General features: G+C 42.9%; 1 protein-coding gene and 1 pseudogene across 3 annotated transcripts in view; both read left to right on the top strand.

Moving 5' to 3' along the window:
- The window catches only part of INPP5F (inositol polyphosphate-5-phosphatase F), a 70,351-nt gene extending 50,585 nt beyond the window's left edge, over positions 1-19,766 (top strand). Inside the window, exons 14-20 of one of the 3 annotated variants that reach the window (XM_090278773.1) lie at positions 1,872-1,989; positions 5,554-5,752; positions 14,806-14,877; positions 15,896-15,969; positions 16,403-16,531; positions 17,081-17,168; positions 18,337-19,766. In XM_090278773.1, the coding sequence (XP_090134899.1) occupies positions 1,872-1,989; positions 5,554-5,752; positions 14,806-14,877; positions 15,896-15,969; positions 16,403-16,531; positions 17,081-17,168; positions 18,337-19,495 (1,839 nt within the window). In that variant the 3' untranslated portion in view covers positions 19,496-19,766. The remainder of the gene's footprint in view (positions 1-1,871; positions 1,990-5,553; positions 5,753-14,805; positions 14,878-15,895; positions 15,970-16,402; positions 16,532-17,080; positions 17,169-18,336) is intronic. The other 2 variants (XM_090278774.1, XM_090278775.1) reach the window with 2 other exon arrangements.
- Positions 12,814-13,214, top strand: LOC150010777 (vacuolar ATPase assembly integral membrane protein Vma21 pseudogene; annotated as a pseudogene).
- Positions 19,767-22,024: the final 2,258 nt, after the last annotated feature.

Raw genomic sequence — 22,024 nt, 5'->3', positions numbered from 1 at the left:
CCATGCCCCACCCTCCCTATTCACCCGATCTTGCCCTGAGCGACTTTGTTTTGTTTCCTCTTTCCTGGGATGAAAACAGTCTCAAAGGGAAACATTTTGTTGATGTGAAAGAGGTGAAACACAAAATGACAGAAGCATTAAAAGGCATCAAAACCAGGAGTTCAAAAACTGTTTTGAGCAGTGGAAGAAACATCTTGATAGGTGTATTAAATCAAATGGAGCATGCTTTGAGGGTGACTGAAATTTAAACATTTAAGAATAAATACACAGTTTTTTATAAATAAATTCTGGGGTTTTTTGAGTCCCCCTTCACATAAAGTCAACAACTGTTGTACAACTAGTAAAGTGTGTTATAAGATGAATAAATTCTGGGGATAATATTTGGCAAGGGAGTCAGCAATACTCAGTGGGGGAAGGATAGTCTATTCAATAAATAGTGCTGAGAAAATGGGATATCCACATGCAAAAGATTAAATTGCACCTGTCATACAAATTTAACTCAAAATGGGTTAAAGGCTTAAATGTAAGACCTGAAACTTTATAGTTTACTCCTATAATAAAACAGAGAAAATGCTCCATGACATTGGTCTTGGCAATGATTTTTTGGATGTGATTCCAAGAACATGAGCAAGAAAAGTAAAAGTAAGTGGTAAGGACTACATCAGACAAAAGTTTCTGCATAGCAAGAAAAAACAAACAAAAACCAAGTGAAAAGACAGCCTGTGATATAGGAATTGGAGAAAATGTTTGCAAACCATGTATCTGATAAGGAGTTAATAATATCTACAGTATATAAGAAACTCATACTACTCAAAAAATAATTTAAGGATAGGTAAAGGACCTAAACAGACATTTTTCCAATGAAAATATACAAATGGTCAACAGGTACATGCAGAAGTGCTCAACATCAGTAATCATCAGGGAAATGCACATCAAAATTACAGTGAGATGTCACTTCATACGTGTAAGAATGGCTGTTATCAAAAGGCAAGAGATAAATGTTCACAAGGATGTGGAGAAAAGGTAGCCCTTGTATTGGGTTGACCAAAAAGTCTGTGTGGTTTTTCCATAAAATAAGACTCCATTTTTCCTTTTCACCAATAACTTTATTGATTTGGATATTATGAGTATGTCGCCTATCTCCTGCATGGTGTAACGTTGGTTGTTCTCAATGTCTCGATTTGATTGCTGTCAATTTCAGCTGGTCTACACTACCATGAAGCATCATCCAGTGAAAAATATATATATATTTATACACATATATCAAGTGATCATGTGGTACACCTGGAATTTACATAATACTACTTGTCACTCCGATCTCAAAGCTGGGAAAAAAGAACTATTTTTTCTTGGAAATTCTTTGGACTCAGCATTCATGACTTTTCTGCAATAGATAACTTATTTAATTACTATTTCCAGTGAATGACTTAACTAATTGGCAAGATCTTCCAAAACTGTCAGGTTTAGGACAGGTCTGTGTCTGCGATTGCCTTAGATGGAAATCGTGGCGCTGAGATGGGGAAAAACAGACTCTGCTTTCCTTGCCCTAAGTTTAAGTCCCTGTTTCTCTAAGGACTTGCTCTGGCACCTTTGTTGTGAAGAGTTTTGACCAGTAAATTCTCAAAATTCTATATATTGCAAAGAATGACTTGACTTTAAAGCATTATCTAGTTGAAAACTTGCTACAAATAGCATGTTTAATTATTTGACATGCTTGGGTCAGAGCCAAATACTAGTAGATATTTTAATTTAACTACATTGTTTGGAAATTATAAAAGCCTAAAGAATTCCATCTTGAATTAAAAGCCCATATTGATGTTGGGAACATTCTTGTGTTTAAATAAATTGTCAGTATCACTTTTCCTTCACAGGGTGACTTCACAAGGACTGGAGAAAGGAAGTTAGCAGGAGTTATGAAAGATGGTGTTAACTCAGCAAATAGGTATTACCTGAACCGATTTAAGGATGCTTACAGGCAAGCCGTCATAGGTAAGGGATGTAAAAACCTTTCTTAATTAAGATTCCGTCTTCCTTCTGTGACTGTCTTACAGAAACCAATTTTATTAACATAGTTAACATGTTTTATAATATTCTTGAGATTTTCTATTAAGCATCTTAATGAATATAATTCAAAATTTTAGCACATTAGGATTTGACAAATTTTTTAGGCTGGAGCAACACATGAAACCACCAATTTTCATACATATTTGTCAGTTTTCTGTTCATGTAACAGAAGGCCGAGTTGAGACCCCTGGTGTATGGAATAGGGACCCTAAAACCTCATTAACTGAAAACTCCATATTCTATTTGTTTTCCATTAGTCAAGGCTGAGAGATGCAACAAGGTGATTTTCTTTCTTTCCATGATATTTATCATGTGTTCTTGCTGTAGACAAATACCATCCTTTCTTCCCATTGGTGTAATTTAACAGGATATTAGGGTATCTGATTTAGAGGTTATACTAACCAATTCTGTTTTTAAAAAATATATTATAGCTCTGGCTGACGTGGCTCAGTGGATTGAGCACTGGTCTGTGAGCCAAAGGGTGGCCAGTTCAATTCCCAGTCAGGGCATATGCCTGGGTTGCGGACCAGATTCCCAGTTGGGGACATGCGAGAGGCGACCACACATTGATGTTTCTTTCCCTCTATCTCCCTCCCTTCCCCTCTCTCTAAAATTAAATAATTTATATATATATATATATATATGTATTTTTTTTTAATTGCTTACGCAGTTATAGTTGTACCAATTTTTCCCCCATTGTCCCCCTCTGCCCGGTATATCCGTCCCCTCTAGCAATCCTCTCACACTTAGTTCATGTCCATGGGTCATGCATATAAGTTCTTTGGCATCTCCATTTCCTATACTGTTACTAACATCCCCGTGTCTATATTATACCTATCAATTATGCTTCTTAGTCCCTGCACCATTTCCCCATTTCTCCCCCTTCCTCCTCCCAGCTGATAACCCTCTAAAGGATCTCCATACCAATGATTCTGTTTCTGTTCTGGTTGTTTGCTTACTTTGTTGTTTTCTTTTCTTTTCTTTCTTTTTTTTTTTTTTTAGGTTTAGTTATTGATAGTTGTGCGTTTGTTGTCATTTTAATGTTCATAGTTACGATCTACCCTGGCTGGTTTGGCTCAGTGGATTGAGCGTCGGCCTGCGAGCTAAGTGTCGCTGGTTCGATCTTCCAGTCAGGGCACATCAGAGAAGGAAAACTCTGACTCCAAAAAACCTCCGCTGCCTTGCGGCATACCTCTTCAGGGGAAAGGCTAAGGGAGTAAACCCCGACAGAAAATCCGGAGCCGGAGTCCCTAAGGCGGTTTGACGTTGTAGTCAACACCGGCAACTCCTGCGGCGCACCTGAAGCCAAGCTGTATTGACTCCGTCTTTCCCTTGGACCCTTCAGCTGCGAAGAGAGGGGGGGTCTGCTGCATGGGCAACAGCAGACCCTCCATATCACCCTGCCCAGGCTCTGTAGCTTCAGCTTCACTGGAGAGGACACTCCAGCGTCATCGCAAGATGTCGATTCAACACGGGAGGAGACAGATACCATGTCACTCCCGAGTCGGACTGCACAGCCATTCTCGGCGGTGCAGATAGACTCTTAAGAAGCTACACCATCGTCTCTAGAGACGGACGGCTGCCGACGAGTTACGATCTTTTTTTTCTTAAATAAGCCCCTTTAAAATTTAATATACTAATGGCTTGGTGATAATGAACTCCTCTAGCTTTACTTTGTCTGGGAAGCACTTCGCCTGCTCTTCCATTCTAACTGGTAGTTTTGCTGGATAGAGTAGTCTTGGTTGTAGGTCCTTGCTTTTCATTACTTTGAATACTTCTTGCCAGCCCCTTCTTCCTGCAAAGTGTCTTTTGAGAAATCAGCTGATAGTCTTATAGGAACCCTTTTGGAGGTAACTCTGTACTTTTCTTTTGCTGCTTTTAAGATTCTCTATCTTTAACCTCTGGCCTTTTAATTATGATGGTGTCTTGGTGTGGTCCTGTTTGGGGTCAGACTTGTTTGGGACTCTCTGTGCTTGCTGGACTTGTATGTCTATTTCCTTCACCAGATTAGGGAAGTTTTCCCTCATTATTTTTCAAATAAGTTTTCAGTTTCTTGTTCTTCCTCTTCTCCTTCTGGCACCCTATGATTCAGATGTTGGTACGTTTAAAGTTGTCCCAGAGGTTCCTAAGCCCTTCCTTGTTTTTTTACATTCTTGTTTCTTGCTGTTCTGGTTGAATGTTTATTTCTTCCTTTTGTTCCAAATTGTTTATTTGAATCTCGCCTTACCCTCTCCACTGTTGGTTCCCTGTGTATTTTTTATTTCACTTAGTGTAGCCTTCATTTCTTTCCTTATGCTTTTGCTATACCCAGTGAGTTTTCTGAGCATCCATATCACCAGTGTTTTGAACTCTGCATCTGATAGGTTGGCTATCTCCATTTCATTTAGTTCTTTTTCTGGGTTTTGTTCTGTTTTATCATTTGGGTCATATTTCTTTGCCTCCTCGACTTGGCAGCCTCCCTGTGCTTAATTATTTTTTAGAAGAGCAAGTGAAGGCTAGATTGCCCGGTATAATTCATGCCTTGGCATGTTTTAAATTTAATTTTCATTAAAATATTACCTTATGGGATTAAAATAATATAGAATATTCTGGATTAGGTCCAGATGTAACACTTTATGCTATGGTGTCTGAGAATATTTTATAAATCCTACTTTTTAACCTAGTATTTATCATACATGAAATAGTAGGTCCTAGACACAGGCCAGTTGGGAATTTGAGAAGTCTGCTATAAGGAAATTTGGGTCACTTGCTGTGTGTGCTGCCTGGAAAACTGGATGTTAGCTATTTATTAAAGGAAAAATAAGATACCTTCTTTCTGTTGGTTGATCTAGTGACTCAGTTATGTCCTTGAGGACTCAGGTTCTGTCCCTGTCTGCGTTCCACCACCCATAGCATCAGCTTCTCCTAATCCTCAAGCCGGATCTCTTTAAGGCTGAGACAGAGAAGCCAGTAGCAGCTGGGCTATTGCTCCCCCTTGTAGGGCCCGTGGTGGCAGACCTCTCTCAGAAGCCCACTCCAGTCTCACTGTCCCTGACCCCTGAAGGAAATGGGGCTGTAGTGATTTGTTACAGCTGAGCCACATGCCACACTGGGGAGAAGTTAGCTTGTCTATTCAGAGCCTTTGCCCATTTTTAAATGGGCTTATTTGTCTTTTTACTGAGTTTTCGGAATTCTTTATATTCTGGGTATAAGTCTCTTATCAGGTGATTTGTAAATATTATTTCCAATTCTGTGGGTTGTTTTTTCACTATCATGTTATTAATTTTAATGATGTTCAATTTGTTTCTTTTCTCTTTTGTTGTTTGTGATTTTAGTGTCCTATTCAAAAAATAAAAAAGAAAGAAAACATGCCTCATCCAAGATCTCTAAAGATTTACACCTATGTCTTCTTATAAGAGTTCAATAATTTTAGGTCTTCATTATCTTTTGTTTTTTAAAAATGTATTAGTAAACTAAGATGATGATAGATATTAACATTTTCTACTCTAGACTTGATGCAAGGCATCCCAGTGACAGAAGACCTTTATTCCATATTTAACAAGGAGAAGGAGCATGAAGCTTTGCATAAGGAGAATCAGAGAGGCCACCAGGAACTTATCAGCCAGCTCTTACAAAGTTACATGAAGTTACTGCTGCCTGATAATGAAAAGTTCCACGGGGGCTGGGCCCTCATTGACTGCGACCCCAGGTGAGTTGGAGTGGTGTCCTGGTAACGAACATGCTTAAATTTCTGATGTTGTGAAGTTTCCACAATTAACAGAACTCCCCCCCAAAGCTGTGAGCATGGATGTGTCGTGCATGGCAGTTTTCTCCTGTGGAGCTGGGACTGAGGCAGCCTGAGGCACTCGCCTTCCTTCAGAATTAGGGGGCACTGAAAGCTCAGTAACAGGAAATATTTTAATGTACTATTTGATATAAAAAGTTGTGAAACTATGATTTGCAGCAGGCTGCATGGGTTTCCCTTCTCAGCATCTGGGTTTATTGTGTTAACGCACATAGTGCAGCAGGAGGTACAGTGATTCTAGTTACTTTGGTTGGTTGTGAAGTGGTCCTGGCCTTTCTTAAAATACATAGGCCACCTAACGCTTTTTTTTTCAAAAGCAAAACCATCCTATTATAATCTCCATTCTGTGAATTCGAGACATTTCAGGTAATTCTAGACCAAGCTCTGAGAATAAAAGGCTCTATTTAGATTTTTGTCTATTACATTTATTGTATGTTAAATAATAGTTTATTTATTTATTTATTTTTAGAGAAAGGGGGAGGGAGAAAGAGAGGGAGAGAAACATGAATGTGGGAGCGAGACATCGAGCGGTTGCCTCCAGCACGTGCCCCGACTGGCACAAGCCCGCAACCCAGGCCTGTGCCCTGACCGGGAATCCAACAGGCGACCCTTCTGCTTTGTAGCAAAACGCTCCTAAGCCACACCAGCCAGGGCTGCATTTATTGTATTTTTAATAAAAGGGACGTAAAACAAGCTAGAAAGAACAATTAAATGCCAAGTATTATTTACAAATATTAAAAAGAAATTTTAAATTATTGACTGTAGGTTCATAGGGAAACTTTCCGTAACTTTATGATTTCATGGATTATTTCATTTTGGTAGTCAGTACTGTATGTATGGATGCAATTTGCTGATTCTTAAAATAAGAGATGAGGTTTTTCTTACACACAATTTAGCAGACAATTTCTGTGCTCTTACAAGCCATTTGGTAAAAAAAAAATTTAATGCATGTACCTTGGTTTTTGTTTTTGTTTTTTCAAATAGCAGACCAACTGAGTCCAGCACCAAAAAACAGCAGATAATACTTTTAATTCCCATTCAGAAATAAGTGCAGATATCATGCCTGCATTTTGCTTATGTTTTAACTTTGCACTTCCATTTTTTAAAAGCGGTGTGATTGTCAATGCCATTTTCCTTAGATCAAGTATTTTTATTTCTACTTTGGAGATAAGTGAAATAGGGAAAGACCAAAATGGTTTCTGTCTAAAGCTGACCATTTTGTATGGTCACATTACATCTGACTTCATTTCCAGTTCTGTAAGTCATTCTTTTTTTAAGATTTTATTTATTTTCAGAGATGGAAGGGAGGGAGAAAGAGAGGGAGAGAAACATCACTGTGCGGTGGCCTCTCACATGCCCCCAACTGGGGACCGGGCCCACAACCCAGGCAGGTGCCTGACTGGGAATCGAACCGGCAACCCCTTGGTTCACAGGCCGGTGCTCAATCCACTGAGCCACCCCAGCCAGGGCTAGTTCTGTAATTCTTGTGTAAAGTTGGTACCCTGGGTTAGGAGTAGAAAAAATGTAAAGCTTATGTAGCTATGTTAAAGTTTACAACAAAATTTTAGTATGTACACTTGTTAAAAGTCAGTAGAGGTCTGGCATTTAAGAAAAAGATACATGAAAACACTCAAAACTTCTTTCTGGCAACCAGCCTCGCTGTCACAACAGAAATTAATGGTACTCTATTATATGAAAATAATGCTGAAACAGGCTAGGCTAGGATCAGGTGTTTCACGAAATCCGTGTTGGGTAGTTAGATTCCTAAACCTCATAATAATTCTCAGCTACCAAATGCCAACTTCAGTATTAAAATTGAGCTTCAGTTTCCTCTCGTTTTCATGAACTTGATGAAACACCCCCCGCCCCCATATTTCGACTTCCACCCCTCTCGTAATGCCCAGTAATTGCCCTCCTCAGTTCTCTTAATCTTAATAAAATTTGGCTTTCTGATAACAGGGAGCTACTGATTATCTTCTGATCATCTTTGGTTAAAGCTCCTGATGAAGAATAACATATCCATAACACGTGCTAGACAGGAAGTGTCACTCCGTCCTTCCCTTTGCTGGTTGGCTCTATCTGGGCTGTACGGTGATGAGCACATTTCAGAAAAGGAGAGCCCACTCCTCCTTCACCGCAAGTTAAGCTTTCAAATTCCAGTGCACTATCAGGGTTTCAGTCGGTGGTGCTACCCACATGTTACCAATGTCTCTTCCCAAATGGTCTCCCGTTTCATAATGGACATGAAACTGCTGCATGCTTCCGTTGCTGTGCCCTTGAGTTCATTTCGTCCTGTACCTCTTGTTGCCTTGTCTGTAGGTCTTAACTTGGCCCCAGAGCTTTTGTGTATCTAGTGGTCATACTGAGGAATGAGTGACCTCTGCATGCTCATTAAACACCAAGATCTGCATTGACCCGTGTGGCTCAGCTGGTTGGACGTTACCGCGCAAAGCAAAGGGTCTCCTGTTCAGTTCCTGGTCAGGGCACAGGCCTGGGTTGCGGATTCGGCCCCTGGTGGGGGATAGTGTGCAGCAACCAATCAATGTTTCTCACAGTGATGTTTCTCTCCCTCTCTTTCTCTCTCCCTTCCTCTCTCTCTCTAAGGCTAAATAAATAAAATTTAAAACAAAAATCAAGACCCTTAAAAATAGAGGACACTATTCCCTTTTTTAAAAAAGACAAAAAGCCACCAAGATCCTTCATGCATGTAGCTCTGCTACAGTGGGTCTCAGCCTGAGCTTTCTGCTGAGTTTCTCTTTTAGTTCCTTTTTTGCTTCTTGTTCTATTTCTTAAGTCTTTATTTAACAATATTTTTTAAAGTATATTTTATTGATTATGTTACAATTGTCCCGGTTTTTTCCCTTTGCTCCCCTCCGCCCAGTACCCCACTTCCCACCAGCAATCACAACCCCCCACCCTCCCGCCCCATGTAAGTTCTTTGGCCTCTCCGTGTCCTATACTATTCTTAGCATCCCTCTGGCTATTTTTTGTACCAACCAATTATGCATCTTAATCCCTGCACCATTTCCCCATTTCTCCCCCTTCCCCCTTCCAACTGATAACCCTCCAAATGATCCCCATATCTATGATTCAGTTCCTATGCTGTTTGTTTGCTTAGTTTTTTTTTTTTTTTTTTTTTTCCCCGATTCAGTTGTTGGGAGTTGGGAGTTTGTTATTTTAACGTTCATAGTTTTGATCTTCTTTTTCCTAAATAAGCCCCTTTAACATTTCATATAATAACTTAGTGATGGTGAACTCCCTTAGCTTTACCTTGTCTGGGAAGCACTTCATCTGCCCTTCCATTCCAAATGATAGCCTTGCTGGATAGGGTAATCTTGGATGTAAGTCCTTGCTTTTCATCACTTTGAATACTTCTTGCCAGCCCCTTCTTCCTGCAAAGTTTCTTTTGAGAAATCAACTGCCAGTCTTATAGGCACCCCTTTGTAGGAAACTCTCTGCTTTTCTCTTGCTGCTTTTAAGATTCTCTCTTTATCTTTCACCTTTGGCATTTTAATTATGACATGTCTTGGTGTGGTCCTCTTTGGGGTCAGACTTGTTTGGGACTCTGTGTGCTTGCTGGACTTGTATGTCTATTTCCTTCACCAGATTAGGGAAGTTTTCCCTCATTATTTTTTCACATAAGTTTTCAGTTTCTTGTTCTTCCTCTTCTCCTTCTGGCACCCTATGATTCAGATGTTGGTACGTTTAAAGTTGTCCCAGAGGTTCCTGAGCCTCTCCTCGTTTTCTTTAATTCTTGTTTCTTCTTGCTGTTCTGGTTGAATGTTTATTTCTTCCTTATATTCCAAACCATTGATTTGAACCCCAGCTTCCTTCCCTTCACCATTGGTTTTGTGTGGATTTTCCTTTGTTTCACTTAGCATAGCCTTCAATTCTTCCCTTATGTTTTTGTTGTACTCAAGCGTGGTGTCAAGTCTGTGAGCATCCTTATCACCAGTGTTTTGAACTCTGCAACTCTGTGTCTGTTAGGTTGGCTAACTCCTCATTGCTTAGTTCTCCCACTGGAACCTTGATCTATGCTCCTTCTTTTTGGCCACACTTCTCTGTCTCCTCAAGTTGACAGGCTCCTGTGTTTGCGTCTGTGTCTTAGGTAGAGCTGTTGCACCTGTTATATTGTAAGGGGCAGATCTTTAGGTGTTTGTCAGTTTGGGGCAACCTATTCAGCACCTTGTGGCAATGTATGTAGGGGAGGGGTCAGAGAGGGAACAATGCCACCTGCTCTGTGCTCGCCCCTTTTCCAGGCACTTCATCAGCTTCCCATATGGACTGGTGCCCTTCTAGCTGTTGCCCTGGTGGTGGGTGGGTTTGCAGGCATTCTATGACCATGGGGACCTCTAAAGAAATGGACTCTGCTGAATGTCTGGCAGTTTCCTCCATCGCTCCAGCCCTCACTGGTTTTTAGTCAGAAGCAATGAGGCTTTATTTTCCCCGGTGCTGGAGCTGTGAGTTGCGCAGCCTGGTCTGGGGCTGGGATCGCCTCCCAGGTGTCCCTCAGGACTTTTATAATGTGTGGCTGCCCTTTCTGATGGTGACCACAGCCACTGCCTTGCTGCTGCTGCCACCCCCACACCACGTTCTCTCTGCCCGGCTCCGCCCCTCCTTCCTGTCCAGATGAATATTGCTTCTTTATACCTTTGTTTGTTGGACTTCCATACAGCTCAATTTTCTGGTAGTTCTGGGTGTTTGTGGTTTTGAGGTAGATGTAATCCTTTTGGTTGCGGAAGGAGGTGAAGCGTGTCTCCCTATGCCTCCATCTCTTCCGTAAGCAAGATTCTTTGCTCTAAATCTTCGGTTGTGGCCTCTGGCAAAGTCTCGTCATTTCCAGTTTGTTGTTGGAGTTCTTGAACCTCTCTGCTTCAGATGTCACCGCAAGAAGTTTTTGTTTTCTAATTCATTCTTGAATGAGCTATTGCTACGTTTGGTTGTGAGAGCATCTCGCTGCCTATTTTACTTGCCAAAGCACTGTCACCGCTGCTGTTCTCATCCTCATCTTACTCCTTGTGGTCAGTGTTGGAAAAGTAGGCCTATAGAAGCAGAGTCAGAGATTCTGCAGATTGTCCCCTCGGCCCAGGTCTCATTGGCTGAGGTGCTGCCTTCCCTGTCTCGTTGGTGCTAACATGTAAGCCAGTGCCTGGTGGGGAGCAGTTCTCCGTGTCAGGGCTTCGGTGCAGACACTGACTTGGCCCCTAGGAGACATGGGCAGGGAGCTCCACGGCTTCCTGTGACGACAGGATTGCTAGAGGGAATGCTGGATTGCGGCCAGGGAGGCCTCCGCCTTGTGGGATTTGACTGTGCCTGCTCCTTGGTGACAGGTACATACAGACTGCTCAGGTCGGAGGCTCTCCACTCTGGTTTTGGGAGGGTGTCCTCTAAGCTTGGCCACACCGGAAGTGTGTCTGACAGTGGCTGACGTGTTAGCTGCTCGGGCATTTGGGTTGCTTTCACCTCTGCTGTGACTCGTGATGCCGTGAACACGTTTTTGTTTGAGCGCCTATTTTTCTTTTGGATATAAACCCAGGAGTGCAAATTGCTGCGTCATGCATAATTCTAGGTTTAACTTTTGAGAAACCACCGAACTGTTTTCCACAGTGGCTTCACCATTGTACATTCGCACTAGTAATGTACGAGGGTTTCAGTTCTTCGTGTCCTCACCATCACGTCTTATTTTCCATTTTTTAACGATCAAGTCTAGTGGGTGTGAAGTGGTATCATTGTGGTTTTGATGTGTTTCCATAGTGACAAATGATATTGAGACTTTTTTCTTCTGCTTTTGGCTACTTATTTTCCTTAGAAAAATTTGTTTAAATCCTTTTCCCATTTTAAAAATTGGGTTGTGTGTCTTGTTGTTTAGTTGGGCCATGTTTTCGTAAATTAAGTTTTACAGGGACCAGGGCTGGGATTTCGGGGGGGCAGGTGAGAAAGGGTTGTACAAGTGTAGTCAGATCCTGTCTTTCTAAAAAAAGTGTTGATGCTTTGTTCATCACATTTTTGCATTAGTTTATATATTTTTAAATATTGCATTAAAAACGGCCACGATGGCTGGGGGCGGGGTTTGCACCCCCTTAAATACTGCACCAGAGACCCGTGCCTCAGTCGCCCCGCTCTGGGCACGACCCCAGTTAAATATCTGCAGAAGTGACGGCAAGCTGTGGACGAATGGCCCGACGCCGGGCCGCAGGAACGGCTGCCGCTGCCTTTTCTGAACGCCCCGGCCCCCCCCCCCCCCCCCGGAGCTGCCCCCCTCGGGGCGCGCCCAGTGCCCGCTGCCGCCCCGGGCCCTGTGCTCTTCCAGCCCCGAGCACAGCCCGGACCCCGCAGCCCCGCCGCGGCCCCCGCCCGCCCCCCCCCCCCCCGACGCTCCCCCGTTGCGGCACGAAGAGCCGGCCTCGGCGACAGCCGATGGGCGCACCGCGGGCGGGAGGGGGCCTCCCACGGGAAAGGGGACCGGCCGGCCGCCCCCGTGTCCCGCGCAGGACCGCTCGTTATTCTGCCCAGCGCGTTCTCCACGCCGAGAGTCGGCGGCCCCCTCCCCTCCGCCGGGTGAAGTGGCGTGGCGGGGCCACGGGGCTCGTGGGCACGGGACACCGCGGGGGCCGGTGCCCGAGCCCGGTGACGCAGGCCGCCTGCCGCGTCCCTCCGAGCCGTGGGCGAGCCGCGCCCCGAGGCGCCCGTGACCTCTCGCGGGGTTGGGTGGGGGTGCAGGACCTGCGGCCCCTCGGCGCCCCGCCCCCCGCAGCTGGGCTCCGTGCCCCGGGGTCCCGGGGGGCCGGGGGCGGCCGCACCTGCGCACTGGCCTCGTGCCGCAGCGGAAGTGGGCGGCCCGTGACGTGGGCGGGCGGGGCCCGGCACTTGCCGCAGTCGCCGCGGCCGCCGCAGTTGCCGCAGTCGGTGCTGGCGCGAGCTTGGCTGCGGGCCGCTGCCGCGGAGCTCGACTCGGGGACGGACGGACGCACGGACGCAGGGACGGACGCGATGCCGCGCTCCCACAGGCCCCCGCCCAGCGCCCAGCGGGCCGCCGGCAAGGCCGCCGAGCCCAAGCCCGAGGGCTGCAGCCTGGCGACCACCTTAAAGATCTTCCTCCTCTTTGCGGGGCTCATGGTTAAGGTCCCCGTGGGGCTGTATTTCTCGTGTAAATTACTGCTTTTCCAGAGCCTGCTGCTGATGTCCCCCGACGACAGCGGCTTCTACGCGACCATTGTCGCGGTGGTCGGGCTGCACGTGGTGCTGTCCGTTTTCGTGTTCGTTGTGTGGAAGGAGGGCCTGACCGACTGGTGGGAGAGCAAGAACGAGTAGAGCGGCTCCCGGGGCTGCGGGCGCGGGGGGCGGGGGGTCCTTTTCTTTCTCGTGGGGCAGCGCTTTGTGTTCGTCTTCGGGGCGGGGCGGGAGGGAGACTCGGGGTCCGCCGCTGCTGAACCTTCAGTCAAATGTGGGTGGGGGGAGGGCTGCCTTTTCCTCGACTGCCTGTTACGTGGTGTGCCAAGTGTTCCGTGTTTTTTTTTAAGGACATGATGTTTTTTGACTGAGGATCACGTCTGACTGATGTAAATATTCACGCCAAAGTAGGGACTAGGCTTAGGTGACACTAATTAGTAGTAGAACATTTTTCATGCTGAGATAAGTGTTGTGACGCAGTTTTTGCGGCTTGACCCCAGCAACCGTCTGCACACGGCACGTGAGTACCGATGCGCCCCGGGGCCGTCCTGTCTCCGGGGGGCGGCCGGGCTGTTGGCTTCTGTCGGCTTCCCCTCCGTCGGTTAGTCAGTGCTCACGCTTCCTGGCATCTTACTCGTTGTATTTTGGGGTGTATTTCGTTAGGTGAAAACTGAGAATTTGTTATTTTAGATCAAGACTGTTGGAATACACTGCAGCGAGGTCTCGCTCATGTAAAATGCCGCAGTTTGAGCCTCTGGTAAAATTTTCTCTGCAGCGCCGGTTAAACAGTGACCTCATTCTGACGCAGACGAAATACGTGGCTCGAATTCAGTCTACAGATGATTTTGTCCCTACTGTTCCCCATTTGTTTTTCAGTAGCATTTTGATAGATCTTGGCAAATAGGTATGGAATTCTGAAGCAGAATTACCCATTCTTATGGTGGAATTTTGAGATTTATATAAGAATGCAGATTAATTTCTATCTTTTTGGAAAAGGTGTTAATGTTAGGTGAATATTAAAGGGTCTATTTGAGTACAGATTCTCCCTGTTAATCTATTATTTTTAGATTTTATACATTGACTATTTCCTTGTAATCTTAAAAAGATGGGTATTTTACTGTAGTTTTGGCTTGGTGATTTATCAACACTCATCTAGTGTCTAACCTTTATTTTGATATTTGATTTTAGAGTGGAGGTAAATATGGCCAAATGGACTTAGAATAAGGAAATGTTTGCTGTTCCTTGAAAGCCAAGTAAATTAATCTATGATAAAAAAATGCAGAGTAGCTTGGGCTTGGTTCCATTTTTGCACATGTTGTATTTATGTAAAGTTCTTTCAGAGGCTGCGCTCTACACGAGTGTAAGAAAACCCTTATGTGCAGTGTCATTTCAAAGCTTAGGTCATGTGAGATAATCTAAACTATATTTTCCTTCTCAACTTCATGTTTTTCTTTCTAATTCCCCCCTTTGCCACTGTCCAATCTCTCCCCCCCCCGCTGCCCCCAGTTATCCACACACCCCCCCCACCTCTGTGAGAAGGGACCTCTCTTCAGCTCTAGTTCTTCCTTCCACCCCATCCCCCAAACTGGATTCCTTCTTCTGTTCTTTAAATTTCCAGATGGATAGATGGTACACATTTAATTTCAGAGGTAGGACACGATGATTATTTGATTTTGATCCCCTGCCCCCCTGAATCTTTTATTATAAGTGGCTCTCCTTTAAAAATAAGCTTGGCAAAAATGTAGATGAAAATGAAATACTTAATTGCTTGTGTCACGTTTGTTTAGCCTCATTGATGCTACTCACAGAGATGTGGACGTGCTGTTACTGCTTTCTAACTCTGCCTACTACGTTGCCTAGTAAGTCGCTTATTGGTTTAAAAGCTTTTCATTGTGTTTTTAACTCTGAGTAAATTTTCATTTTAGGAAATTAAGAATCTGGATTTATTACATATTTTAAGAAATGGCATTGAACCCCTTTATCTTACATAACTGTTACTTCACTCAGACTTCCTTTAATTAATTTGAAAATGTTAATAGTTAATCAGTGTGTTTATGTATCCTCTTTTAGCATTCAGTATGATTTCCTACATGTCTCTCAAGGTTTGATGTGTAGCACATACTTTTTATTGTTAATGACCATGTAGCATTGTTTTTATTACTATGCCATAGTTACATGTTTCCCCGTTGTTAGGCATTAAAATAATTTTTTTTTTCTATTGTGAATGATACAGACAGCTGTCTTTGTGCAGATAATATTGCATGTGTATTTGTGTATGCACACACATGCACACATGGCACTTCATAGGTTATTTTGGTTACATCACTTGGTTACAGTAATGAGTGATGTGGTTTATTGCCAGAGAAGGCCACTAGCAAAAATACAAGTACTTCCTCTTAGCCTTGCCTTTCCCTAATATTTACTTTCTTCTCTGGCCTTGTGTAAAATGTCATTTTTTAGTCACTGGCCCACGTGCCAGTGGCATTGATCACATGGACTTTTCCTTCTTGACTTGGATGTGATTTATCTGCTGTATTATTCACAAATACATAGGTTCAGTATATATTTCTCTGTATTTTTTGCCTTTTTAGGTTTTTAGATTTGTTGGGTTTTGTTTTGTAAAAGTTTTTATAAAACTGAAATTATTTTTCCTGTGAATTGATCTCTTTTAATGTAAGATCTATAAACTGATTTTCCTTTAGCTATTAATTATGTATATGTTAATCTCATTCCTTCTAGTTTTTAAAATATTTATGTTTATAGGTATTGCACTATGGAAGACTTTAACTGCATAGTAGTTGCTACTATTATACCTCAGCTGACAAGACAAATATGCTTTTGATTTTAATCCTCTTTTTAATCTTTCCCTTTATCTAGTTACGATGATGAAGCTGACAAAGTAAGCCAGTATCAACGACTAAGTCTAGAAGACCTGGAAAAAATAGAAATAGGTAAATTTTAAGATACTGACCAAGTCGTAGAAAGCAAATACTGTTTCTCCCAAGAGTAGGTCACATTATTTATGCAACCGGTGTAACATCTTATTAAAACCAGAAGGGGGTCTTCCCAGTAGTCTGTTTTTTAGGACTCGCTTCTAGTCTTTAGAGATTAGTGATAGATATAATCGAATAATAACTTTATTATTACTTATCTTGTGAAGATTAACCCAGGGATCAAGAAAGTTTAAATATTTGAGACTGAAGAAGAGTTTTGATTTATAATCTCATCAAATTGTCACAATAAGTTGTATTTTGTATGTTTTTACTTAAGATTATGAAGAAAAATGTGCTAAATATCTAATGGATGAATGTGTTGGTCTTTTTAAGATTTAGGAGAAAGGAAACATTATGTGAGAGACTTACGCATTTTCATTTGGGTCCTCAGGTCTGGAACCCACTCTTTTTGGTAAGCCGAAGTTCTCCTGCATGCGGCTGCACTACCGGCACAAAGCGGCAGGGGGCTATTTCCACACGCTGAGAGCCGTGGTGCGCAGTCCGGAAGAGGACGGGAAAGGTAATGAGGGATGAAATTACTGGGTGATAGCTTTTTATCTGCTCTTATAAGCCCAAGTGGAATTGGGGGCAGTACATACCGTTACCAACTAAATGATCCAGAGAAATAGCTTTGTGATTTGAGAACTTTGTTCTCAGCAATGCACGGAGATTATTTGAACTGATGAGGTAATTTGGGGCAAGGGGATCAATAATGGGAATTGTATGTGTGTGGCCATATGGGTGCTGGGCTTCTCCCGCCACATATGCCTCACGTGACTAGTAGTAGTCAGGGACCGTGTCTGTCTGGTGCGCAGCTATCACCTCGGCATCCAGCACTTTAATTCCAACTGATCCAGTTCCTTTGCTCTTTAGTTACTCTTCTGTTAAAATTGGTTTTAGATTACTTAATTAGTGGGGGGCGTAACGAATCCGTAGCAGCTTTCTATAAATTGAAGCAAATAAATTTGTATTTAGAAGATCACAGATTTCACTTAGGGTTCTGAGTTAGAACTGCTATTCTTTAGTATGTTTTTGGAGAAAGTGGCAAGCAGCTCTATTTGGGTTTCAGATACCCTTCAGTGCATCGCAGAAATGCTGCAGATCACCAAACAAGCCATGGGATTAGACGTACCTATAATCGAGAAAAAACTGGAGAGGTGAGTATGCTACTTCGATTTTCTCTCAAGAATAAAGACATTATTATCCAAAGTCTTACTTCTTTAAAAATATGTGCACACATGTGGCGTATCACAATATGGTAATGAGTTGGTATTTAGAGAGGGAAATCTCAAATTTCTGTGGATCAAGAAGTAAAACTTTTTGTTAAAATTATGGCTGCAAGTGATATGTTTTTAAACTCAAAACATACTCAAGAGGGGGAGCACTCAAATTTAAGTAACTTTGTAGAGAAAATAGCCAGTATGTTTTAAACACTAGGTGTTTTTAATAGAATTGTTTCAGTAGTTTTTACTGTTGTAATTTTTATGAAATAGTCTCATGACCAGTGATCCTGCGTGGCCAGCAAGAGTCAAATGTCTGAGACACGTGTGGTGAACTGTATGTATAGCTGTTACGAGAGATGCTAAAGAAGGAACCACTTGGTTATATGTCCCAAATCCTTTAAAATAAGTTCAGATGATCCATAGGAAACATCAGGAAACAAAATTCTTCCTCCCCCACCTCCTCTTGAATTCAGCCCGTTTGGAGTGTGTTAGATAGCGTTGGTTATGGTGCCAGAGTCCTGTTTATAGTCGGACTTGCCTTTGCCAGTTTAGAGTGGATGTGCAGCCTTTCAAGTGTGATTAGCCTGAGTTTTGGGTGTGGGGTTTTTTGCTTTTGTTTTTTTGAGAAATATTTATTCTCAGAATATACAAAAACATGGGGTGAGGCATCTATGGGAGGCTTCCCTCACTTCCTCCTCTTCTCTGAACGCCTAGGAGAACACAGTTAAAGGGAATATGCCATAGCAAACAGTGATCAGCTCTGAAGACCAAAAGTTTGGTCCGAAAGAACTCTGTGAACACAATTAACCCAGTTACCAGGAAGTGTCACCGAGTTGGAGTAAGATATTGCAGACGTGGTAGTGTTCCCACAGGGTGGGCTCTTCGTGGCACCTGTGGCCTGTTTGAGGCAGATGAGGACAGAGCACATGTGGGAGATGTCTCTGGCCTGCTTGCTGGACTTAAGTCACACAGCCAGGCCACCTGTTCCCACTCAGTGCCTGGAGACAACTCACCAATGTCATTTACAAAGGCTTCTGCTGCCCTCTTGTAAAATGCTACCCATTAACTGTGCAATTAACTTCTTTTCTCGTCTAATCTGTAGGAAGAGCAGTAAACCTCATGAAGACATCATTGGCATCAGATCTCAAAACCAAGGCTCTCTGGCCCAGGGAAAAAAATTTTTAATGAGCAAATTTTCATCTCTGAATCAAAAAGTGAAACAGACCAAATCCAATGTAAATATTGGCAATCTACGAAGGCTAGGAAACTTTGCAAAACCTGAAATGAAAGTAAATTTTCTAAAACCAAACTTAAAGGTAAACCTTTGGAAATCAGATAGTAGTCTTGAAACCGTGGAAAACACAAGTGTGATGGATAATAAAGTCCAGGCCGAGTCTGATGGGGAGATGTCTTCAGATAATGACTCCTATCACTCTGATGAATTCCTTACAAATTCCAAGTCTGATGAAGACAGGCAGCTAGGTAATTCTCTAGAGAACATAGGCCCAATAGACTATGTTCTTCCCAGTTGCGGTATTATTGCTTCAGCACCTCGATTAGGCAGCCGCTCCCAGTCTATTAGCAGCACCGATATTAGCATTCATGCTCCTTCAGAGATTACCATCGCTGCTCACAGAAGTGAGCTTGGGAGAGGCTGGGAGTCTCCTTTGAAAAAAAGCCCTTCTGCTGATCATATACACACACTGACAGGCTTTGCCAAGCCTGTGGATATTTACTGCCACAGATTTGTACAAGACGCACAAAACAAAATGACCCAACTACTAGAAACCAGATCTGTTCCTCAGCAGGCTCGAGAGGAAGGAAATGGAACGACCAATCACGTTTCTAATGAGGAAACCCCATCTGCAGCAGCGGAACAGATACCTGCCCGACCGTCTCAGCTAGACGTGTCTTTCTCTGGAACAGGCCCCCAGTTTCTGTCTGTCGAACCAGCGCATTCGGTCGCATCTCAGAAGACCCCCGGCTCTGGGTCCAGCGTGCTTGAACTCGAGGCAGGGCTTCGCGTAACCCCGTCTCCCCCCGAGAGCAGCGGCAGCAGGGCAGTGTCTCCCTTCGCAAAGATCCGGAGCTCCATGGCCCAGGTGGCTAACATCACCCAAGCCGGGCTAACGCAGGGGATCAGCTTCGCGGTGGCAAGGGTTCAGAAGAGCCCTGCAGAGCCGGAAGTGCTTAATGAAGTCCAGCAGAATGAACTTAAAAATATGTTTACACAGTGCCAGACACGAATAATTCAGATTTAGTTTTTAGCCACAAAGGCTCCTGTGGCTTTTACTTAATCCTCACCCCCCCACGCCCACCCCCACGCCCCAGAAAGTTTCACATATTAGGCTGTTTTAACCTGCACTGACTTTGAATCTAGGGATCATAAATTCTGTCTGTTGGGAAAGGTTCTCCAAGGAGATCGCCAAATTTGAGTCAGGACAACGGAAGCGTGTCGTCCTACACTGTGCAGGCCTGAGTAGCGTATACACTACAGAGCAGTTCGTCTCTCGGAAGGGAATTCAGGAAGAGAGTACTCCGGGGCATAACCTGACTCTTCGGAGTGGGTGCAGTGGGGGGGTTGAGTGTGAGGCAGACACACAGGATGGTCATGGGTGCGCTTGGGGGATTAGCATTTTTTATAATCTGTTTTCCTTTGTTCATTTCTGTGTATTACCTCAAGTTAAATACATTTAGTTTTTAGTTGAAAAGTTACTAATATGGAGAAGCATTTGAATATTTTAAAAAAGCTGGTTTTGTTTTGATGGCTTAACCTTCTCTGTGAAGAATTGAGTGTTATTGGCATATAGTCAAGAAAGTCTGCCCATTTGATCCTAACTTCCCCATATTCTAGGCAAATTTTAAGTTTTCTGCCACCTTGTACACCCCAAAGTCTTGGAGCATTAAGACGTGTCAGTCAAAACCTGAGACATGAGATGTGAATACCAGCAGGTATTTGCTGTTTTCAGGTAAGAATGTACAGTTGCTGGATATTGGAAATTCTTAAAAGTCTTCAAAACTTTTTGTAGGGGCCGTTCCTTAACATTTTCACGTAGACTATTACACAGCGGGAACTTAGTTGGAGCGCAGTCGTGTGAAAAGTGGTTTTATGGCCCGAACCGTGAGCACATGGAAACGGCTCTGCTGTAAGCCCGTGTGCTAGGGAAGCTGCCCTCCTGATTCCAAACGAGGGTTGGTTTGTCTCGTGTCTTTAGAGCCTTACTCTGTTGCAGTGATTCTCAGCTAAACATTATGTCTGTTGTAACTTCGATAAGTATTTCTACTTTTGTTATTTATTAGTGGTATCTTTGTGTATGTGTGAAGTGTCAAACCTTGTGACTATTTAAAAATAAAGTACCATTGTAATTTAAAATGACAGTGTGAGTATTCCTTGGATAACATTTTAAAGATAAGGGTTTGATTTTTGAATCAGATTAAAGACTTCACAAGTAAGTTTCCTATAACGAAACACTTGGTGCCGGTCTTTCCAAGTATTTTACTTTTTGAAGTGTTCTCATGACTTTAAAAATGAAATGGGTCACAGACTATCAAATGTTAAAATCCAAACACAAAGTTTTATCCTGTTCTTTACCAACTTGTCTTGAAAATATTAACTGTCCCACAGTACGAGAAAACACAAAGTCGTGATAAAAGTGTGTTTTAAGTTCCACAGAAATGAGTTCCAAAGATTTTTGAAAACTAAAGTTAAGAAAGCGATGTTTAATTCCAATTCGGGTAACATGTATTCAGTTTGCTGGTGACTGAGGTAGCAGGAACATCACATTAGATCGACGACGTTAATGTCCACGTGTGAAGCCAGGGAGGAAAGGGTTTCTGAAGCCTGGATCTCTCTCTCCTCTTATGTCCTCGGGTGGGACTTGAGTACGAGGACAGTGTGCTGTGCCACCAACAGGCCACAGGGTCTCATCTACACAGATCCCATGGGATCAGTTTTTCTTTGAAAGAAGGGTGTTCCTTTCAAGGGAACTTTTCTGTAGGACCAAGCCACTTACGTCCTTCTCTTTGGTAAATTACAATTCACACTGGCACAGCAAACACACAGGAACTAATCTACTCTGTTGAAGTTTATTCCCACAAATAAAGTTGAGGTTTCACTGCTAAAAGTTTAAGGGAGGTCTAGTCTACCAGTTATAAAAATGAAAACCAGTCCAGAATACTAAATATAAATAATTATTTACATTAGTTTATAAAAAATATAATGGAGTTTTGGAAAAGTGAAATAACTAGTAATTTTCACGTTAGTTTGTTAGGCATAATAAGTTCCTTGATTGTCAAAGCTGACTGTTTCCTTGGTTAGCAGCGTCAGTTTAGGGCTGGTGGGGGTGGAATGGAAGGAACCATTTAACTGAACTCTCAGGTTTCCAACTAGGTAAGTTACTGACCGAAGGGAATGAATCTTTATATACACCCACTGACTGTTTCAGTGATGTTCTAACTTCCAAACATTCTGGATTCCATCATTACACTGCATTAATTCCCTTCCTAGCTACGAATGATATTTTTGTTCACTTAAAGACTTACATTAAAACTAACTGGGGAAAACCCTACTTACAGTTTTTATCAGGGCATTCTGGACTAGCAGAAGTTAGTTGATCCAGTAAAGTTCAAAATCTAATACAAGCATCAAAGCAACTAAATGACATTAGGAAAAGAATTTAATACCTTTTTACTAAAGAAGGCATTTTCAAAAGGTTAATTATTTTGCTCTCTTCATATTTGGGCAAAACACTTAATAGGGCACAATTTGCTTAAGTGAATCCCATAAAACG

The sequence above is a fragment of the Furipterus horrens genome, unplaced genomic scaffold (assembly GCF_987537825.1).
Source record: "Furipterus horrens unplaced genomic scaffold, mFurHor1.1.pri manual_scaffold_5, whole genome shotgun sequence".
Lineage (NCBI taxonomy): Eukaryota > Metazoa > Chordata > Mammalia > Chiroptera > Furipteridae > Furipterus > Furipterus horrens.
This window is presented reverse-complemented; position numbering and strand designations above follow the sequence as displayed.